Source organism: Triplophysa dalaica, chromosome 10 (genome assembly GCF_015846415.1).
Source record: "Triplophysa dalaica isolate WHDGS20190420 chromosome 10, ASM1584641v1, whole genome shotgun sequence".
Classification (NCBI taxonomy): Eukaryota; Metazoa; Chordata; class Actinopteri; order Cypriniformes; family Nemacheilidae; genus Triplophysa; species Triplophysa dalaica.
Window position 1 is genome coordinate 9,728,520 of NC_079551.1, and position 7,837 is coordinate 9,736,356.

At 36.6% G+C, this 7,837-nt stretch overlaps 1 protein-coding gene across 1 annotated transcript; it reads left to right on the top strand.

Moving 5' to 3' along the window:
* Positions 1–232: 232 nt before the first annotated feature.
* fstl3 (follistatin-like 3 (secreted glycoprotein)) lies at positions 233–6,092 on the top strand. Its single transcript, XM_056759912.1, has 5 exons — positions 233–599; positions 1,515–1,700; positions 3,276–3,491; positions 3,805–4,032; positions 4,236–6,092. Exons 1-5 carry the CDS (start codon positions 524–526, stop codon positions 4,268–4,270), a joined length of 741 nt encoding a protein of 246 aa, XP_056615890.1. The 5' UTR covers positions 233–523; the 3' UTR covers positions 4,271–6,092.
* The last annotated feature ends 1,745 nt before the right edge of the window (positions 6,093–7,837 follow it).

Sequence of the window (7,837 nt, forward strand, 5' to 3'; positions counted from 1 at the left end):
ACACATATCACCACAATTCTAGTTTCAACAACTAAAGTAAAGTACCCTAAAACAAGCCTTCAGTATGATTATGCCTTCAATATTTGGGGAAAACCCACCACGTGGTTTATCAAGTAGTCTATAAAAGATATTGTGATTTGTAAATGTTTAATGGTGTGCACACGTCACGCATTGCAGCTTTCATGATACATGTGGTTTACTGCGTACAGACGCACCGATATAAAGTGTGGGAGTTTACAGCCTCATATCCGAGAACTGACTCAAGTACACAACACTTTCACGACATCGTCCACATCAGCAACGTAACTGGCTGGAATGATCGCCCATCCCAGAAGCATAATTTACTCGGGCAAAATATTTATACAGAGGCGGACCGAAATCACTTACAACACGTCCATTCACGAAACCGAGTGGAAACAACTCGCCAAACGCACCGCGCGCTCTTCTTATCGGTCCAAATACTTGTGAGGAAAGTCGCCGCTTTCTTCAGACATCTGTGTAAAGAAGCCTACTTAACAGCACCATGAACTTTTTTGCTGTCCTTCAAGTTGTGATACTTATTTCGGTTTGTGAAATACTTGGGAAACACCAAACGATCGGTAAGTGAGCGATATCGGACTTTTACGCGTGGCGATATTTCGCTTCTCTTTTCGATACTATTCAGACGTTTACATATTTTTTTATGTAAGTTTACAGTTTAATAAGTTGTACACGTTTGTTTTAAACGCTTTAAATCACAGTAGCAGTTTATAAAAAAAATACGTTTGTACTGTAAAAATGTTTCTGATTCTCGTAAAATTAAGTTCTGATGTGATGTGACGTGCGCATTGCGCAGGTGCACAAACGTGCGTTGGTCATAAAACCCCAATAGAAGTTGAAAAAAAATGTAAACTTCATTTTATTTATTGATGATTTGACTCACTTCGGCTGTTTTTCTATGTTAAATTATCCATTACCCAGGTTGTATAGGATCTTAGCACCACCATCTGCATTATAAAACTTTATCCTATTAACTTTTAATGCCGTCAGAGACAGTCAACTTTTTAGATATACAGAACATATACAAAAAACACACACATGCATTTATTTTAAAGAAGAAAAACTATAACCGTTCTTATTTACTATTATTAAATATTTTCATTTTAAAGACACAGCCCTGTACACACTGTTATCCTTTAAGATATAAACTTTCTTTTTTATTTTATCAAAACTTTTGAATATTTCAAAATGTCAAAGATCACAAAACAGATGGAATGAAAACCATCCATCTAAAAGTAAAAGTCCTCGGATTTAGGATAAATAAGATAAAATAGCAGGGCTTTGGTTTGTCCAAGAAATATATTACCTTTTAAAGTTACGTTAAGATAATCTTTACTCCTGCATCATCAACCAGTTTGGCATTAATGTCACATGCAGAACTAAGAAGGAACAGGGAAGAACATCATTTATTCGGCTAGGTTGTATGTATCTAATATAAATCGTAGGCTATGTTTTAATTGTGTGTTGGTGTCTAGCTGGCATGTGCTGGCTGCAGCAGGGTCCAGAGCACCGTTGTGACATGGTCCTCATGAGAGGTGTGAGCAGGGAGGAGTGTTGCTCCACCGGACGTCTGGACACCGCATGGTCCAATACCAGTCTGCCCATCAATGAAGTCAGCCTGCTGGGATTCCTGGGTATCGTTTCCTGCAAGCCGTGCAAAGGTACGTACCCGTGTATCTGGTCTAAGATCTTAGCAGGCTTGGTTGTCTCTGCAGATGTTCAAATGTGTTGATCTCAACGCAAGATATTGACATGGATACTTTGCACTAAAAGCCTCCTGACTTAAACACACAGTAGAGAGCATTCTGTACTCTGAGCGGATCCTTTAAAGTGGTAGGCCAGATCTAGGTTTGGGAATGTTTTCTTTGAAAATTCGCCAGCAAGTTTAAAAAGCACGGATCTATACCAGATGTTTAGTTTTCTTGGGCTGTTGTGGAAAGCGCTGACTACTGGTGAATGTTGCAAGGTATGCAAGTATGTGTGATTTTTATGATTTGAGATTTATTGAAGTTGATTGAATTGCTTCAACCCACAAAGACTAAAGTCATATTGCCCAAGACAAGTGTTGACTTAATCAACATCTTTAACAGCATATTGTATCTCTTCTTAGTTTCATTATGATTTTAATTATAAACAAAATAACACAACATAAAATACCAATTTTCTCTTAATTTCTCCTCGCATTCACTCTTTCCTAATGCTTATTGGAAAGCAGGCTTGTTTTGTTGGAGAATTCCAGTCCACCACAAAGAAAAATGTCTGCCACATGCTGAAGAGGTCTGGTCCTAATAAAGCTCAAAGACAATCAACATCATCAGACTGTAAAAAAACACTGTAAATGAAAGTCTGTATATTGTTCCGTGCCATTCGCTTTCCAGTATCATAAAACTATATGGACTGACGGACCCTACCGAGTGACCTCCCTAGTGTGTTCTCAATGTCAAACGCTTCAAAGCATTCCTTAAATCCCAACGTACGCCTAGTGGCTTTTCCTTACATTTCTTTTGGAGACAGACAGTTCATAAATCATATGTGACAGCTCACGGATCTTAAAGAAACATAAGTGCGATTTCCACAGGAGGTGATTCGGTGGCTCTATACAGAGAAACGGAGCAACAGGATATTAAAAGACTTCCAGGAATGGGAACCAGGAGTTATGAACGAAGTAGAACAGACGTGGACTGTATCACAAATATTCTTTGAAAACCTTGTTGCATACATAGACAGGTGCTTTCTAAAGTAGCACACAAGTCATTGTAAAACCTAACGAATTACAGATTTAAATATTCTTCATTTACATTTGACAACACAGGTGATTATGGAATGACTTTGTGGCTACACGAAAAACTAAAATAAGCAAACACATTATATATATATATATAATTAATGTATTATAAATAATATATTTTTATTACTAAACCATTTTAATCATATTATTTGTGTTTAATGAACTAGAGACGTTTATTCACAATTGATATTTCTCTCACCTCATATTGGAAAAAATGATGTCTGTAGAAGGCAGCTTTTTGGGTCAGGATTCATATTGGGAAAATGTTTTAGAGCTATAGCGTAATAGCGTTTTTTTTCGTAAAAAATAAACACAAATTTTGAGTTATTGATGAAGAAAGCCTTTAAGGTTTCAAACAGGAATGCCGATATAGTAGCAAACAGTCTTAATGTGCTTTCCTCATTCATACTTGTACATTTTCATTTTCAAACCCATCTTTCTTTCATAGAGAACTGCGACGGGGTGGACTGCGGCTCTGGAAAGGTGTGCAGGATGAAGGCCGGACGTCCACAGTGCGTGTGCGCTCCGGATTGTTCCAACATCTCCGCTAAACACTCTGTATGTGGGAGCGATGGGAACTCGTATAAAGACGAGTGCGCTCTTCTGATGGCTCGTTGCAGAGGTCACCCTGACTTGGAAGTTATGTACCAGGGGGAATGCAAGAGTAAGCTTGTTCTTTTTGGGGTGCACATCATTTTGCTTACCTATAGCAATCCATTATTTTACTTGCATATTGCAGACCGGGGATTTTGATTTGCATTTTGGGGAAAATGTTGTGCTTGTTCATCTTGTTATTATTTACTTCATAATTCATTTATGTTATTATACAAACTACACACTTACAATATCAGTATATTGGGTACATTTAAATACGGCACATTAAACTGCATTGCACTACTAAATTCTGGGTATTGCCATGTCCCTTAAATGTTCATTTTTCTAAATATACTTGACCCTAAAACACTGTTTTCTTTCAGAGTCCTGTTTAAAGGTTGTATGTCCTGGTACGCAATCCTGTGTGACGGACCAGACCAACAGTGCCCACTGTGTCATGTGTCGCACCGCGCCCTGCCCGATGCCCATGATCACCAACCAAAGCATCTGCGGCAATGACAACATTACTTACGCCAGCGCCTGCCACCTGCGTCGGGCTACTTGCTTTCTGGGTCGCTCCATAGGGGTCCGCCACTATGGACACTGCAGAAGTAAGTAACATTTTGTCACTACTCTGTGATTGGTTTTGACAATATTTTAGAATCTGCATTTGGCTTTTTATATAAGATGCCCCTAAAAAGCAAAAAAAGATGCAAAGATACCCAAAAATACAAATCATACCAAAAGCCATTATACCCAAGAAACACCCAAATGGGATCATTCAAATAAAACCATATCATGTTTTGTCTTCCAGGTAATGAAGAAAGTGAGGAGAATTCACTGTACTGAGGATGCCAGCTTTCCTGCTTTATGTACATATTATGACGGCACATTTGACATGAGAGAGACCCTGTTTGAAACCATATAGTTTAACAACAGGATCCTCTGTTAAAAAAACACTACTTCAATTTTAACGCATGCAATACATATTTAAAGGGAAATGTGCCTTTGCTTCACCCGGACTGATCAACTGACAATGTGCATATTGTAAATATACTACATGCTACTATTTATTGGAGAAAAGTAATAAAGTCAGTGTTATTTATGTTTTAACACGTTTGAGACACCATATATTATTAAGGCGTATATTGTGTGTTTTCTATAATGCATCACACTTCAGCTAGTTTTAGGATAAAGAAAGCTTACAATGTATACAGTACCAATTTTGTGTTTAATGGGAGTGTCTAGGCAAAGATAAACAAATATGAGTTATTTGCTTTCTGAAAAGAGCTATGTGGCAAAATGAAGGACGTTAACACTGTTCTATTCTATGAAAGTGAATGGTGACCAGGGACTATGAACCTGGGAATAAGTTTTTACGACTCGTATATTATAGTTAAAGATGCAAATTACTTAAAACTGATAGCTGTGATCACCTTAGATTTTCATTACGTTACAGTATGTATTATATGCATTGAATGTATTTATATTATAATGGAAATTCTCCTATAAAAAAATCCCTTCCAGTTGCACAGAAAATCAAAGACAAACAAGTTTGATAATATGGTAAATAAACAATGACATCATTGTTATTTTTGGGTGAACTTTCCCTTTTAAGGCAAGGCAGCAAGGATAACAACATTATTTCTTCACTTAGACACAGTTCTTGTTAAAGGTACAGTTTTCTCAAAAATCAAATTCTGTCATCACCATAAAAAATATCTTCGTATCACTTAGTTTTTTCTGTTTAACACACAAGACGATATTTTAAAGAATGTAGGAAAACAAACAGTTCTGGGGCACTTTTGATTACCATTGTAATACTTACTATAGTCAATGGTGGCTTAGAACTGTTTGGTTACATTCTTCAAAATCTCTCTCTGTGTTCATCAGAACAAAGAAATTTATACAGATCTTGAACAACTCGAGGGTGCGTGAATGATGACAGAATAAAATTTGGGGTGAACTGTCCCTTTAAACTTCGAAATGAGTCATACATTAAATCAAAATCCGACTCAAATACCTTAGATTCCACTTGAACAGTCCAGGTACGCCTTTAACGAAATGTGGCTCTCCTCTCCTCCTAATTCTTATACAGACATGGGAGACTGTTTACTCAGTGAGATAAAGTTTTGTGCGTGTGCTGGTTGTATTCGCAAGGATTACTCAGCCAAAACAGCAACGCTTCCAGGCCTTGCGCTGAAGTGCACGCTACACTGGCACGAAGACAAAACTCAGCCACCCACCAAGCAATGAAATTACCAGCTACAGTCTAATGGCAATGGTTTTTACGAGGGCGCTGGGACAGTCCAAAAATGTACAGTACATTCTACAGTGTTAATTTTTTTTTTCACATTGTAGGGTTCACTTTGTGTGTCTATGCTAGTTTTCAGGTCACTTGACCTTGTTGTGTAGTTTACTGGTGGTAAAGACAAATTGAACAACTAGACGTTGTAAAAAGTCAGTTATTTGATGTTTTGGTAATTCCCAGTAAATGGTTGGGTGTTCTGTGAATACAAGATTTAAACTTTGTGTAACCTTGTATATGATATTTTAACCTTCCTGTATATAGACTTTTGCAGTATCAGTGTATATACTGTAAAAATATCAACACAGCAGGAGATTTTTGTATTGTTAACTTACATATTTTAAATTAAAAAACTACGTTTAATGTTGTGTTAATTTAATTCATGCCATTCTTGCTGATTCATGTTTAAAATTATGAAGGGTCATTTTTCTCAACAAATCCATATTAAAACAATCTTGGCATTCCGTTCTTATACGTACACATTTGGTGAAATTTTCTCTTTTCATAAAAATTATGCAATTTTTATCGCCAAATTCATAAATTAATAACTTTTAACGATTAATAGATATTTAATCTTAAATGAAACAGATACACATATGAAACACAAAACAAACAGATGGAAGAATTTTTCCCACATTGATTTTCTTTGTAATACAATAATAGAAAAAAGCATTTAAAGACACAAACTAAAAAGCCAAACAATGTCAGAATTTAACTCACGTAACTCAATAATAACTTCTTGTTTATAGAACAGTGGAATTAATGCGATATCACAATCTAACTGTTGTACTAAATTATCTACTGCATAAATAATGTCACTTTTAATCCGTCTGTTTTTCTATTACCTATTGCCCTACCATTGTGCAATCATATTGAGGAATTTATTGAGGAAAATATGGAAGTTTCACCCAAACAGCTGTGATGAAATATGACTACTATGTGCAAAATCGGTCAAAAAGTCACAGATCTGTCGCAGCATGTAGTTTCAACACCGTGCAAATTACAAAGCTGAATAAAGGAACAGCACCGACCAAGTAGAATTAAAGTGATAGTTCACCCAAAAAATAAAAATTGTATTTCAAACCTGTATGATTTTCTTTCTTCCGCGGAACACAAAAGAAGATATTTTGAAGAATGTCGTTGACTGCCACTCATTCACTTTCATTGGTTTTGTGTTCTTACAATAGAAGTGAATGAGTGCCGGCAATATCCAACTTTCTTCAAAATATCTATTTTTGTGTTCAACAGAAAGAAAGTCATTCAGATTTGAAGTGACAAGAGGGAAAGTAAATGATGACAGAATTTTCGTTTTTGGGTGAGTTTTATTAGTTACCTTGAAATCTTATTTTCATGGTTTTATACCATTATATAACAGTATGGAGGGACTTGGAAGGTTAAGTAACTGTTTATGAGAGGGCCCCTTAACTAGTGCCCATAATATAGGGGCTATTGACTCATTTTCCTGTCTGAAAAAACGTGCTCGCTTTGCCCCGTTTGAAAGGCTCTCCTGACTGCACTCAGCATCTGGTTTAACTTTTGAGACATGTTTATTTTCTGATCCCGTGTACTTTTATTACATTGGAACTGGAATTAATTGTTTGCTCTAACAGGCCATAACAATTCCATAAAAAATGTTTGTAATGCATTGTTTCGACGTCTCGCTTACCGCCGTGTTTAAAGAAAAGCTGTTTCTGTTTGTCTAGAACGTTCCACAACGATCCTGAGAGCGGTTCACGGGCCTGATTTAATTTTCTTGTTATGACAGAAGCAGGTCATCAGGTGCCTGGCATCCGAACTGATGTTTTGCTTCATGTCAAACAAAGAAAAACTTCTATTTGTTTGGCTGCCCCGCAAGATCCGTACTGTACACGAGGATGATCCGATTGTTGTGTCTAGTTTTTAACAGATCCTGGAATTAATTCATATATGATCCCAGCTCAGGAGACCTCACAATTACAACTCTTCATACTTTGTTTCAAATGTTTCTCATGAAATTACTTCTTAGAACTAAAACTTGACACAAACATACAACTAGACACATTTACACTTATGCATTTGCCAGACGCTTTTATCCAGTGCGACTTACATTGCATTTAGCATTTAGTACA

Bases quoted from the DNA above. Each gene is read 5' to 3' on its own strand.
- fstl3 (XM_056759912.1), top strand. From the start codon at position 524: ATGAACTTTTTTGCTGTCCTTCAAGTTGTGATACTTATTTCGGTTTGT. The intron at 600-1,514 runs GTAAGTGAGCGA...GTTGGTGTCTAG, and splicing joins TGGGAAACACCAAACGATCG to CTGGCATGTGCTGGCTGCAG. The intron at 1,701-3,275 runs GTACGTACCCGT...TTTCTTTCATAG, and splicing joins TTCCTGCAAGCCGTGCAAAG to AGAACTGCGACGGGGTGGAC.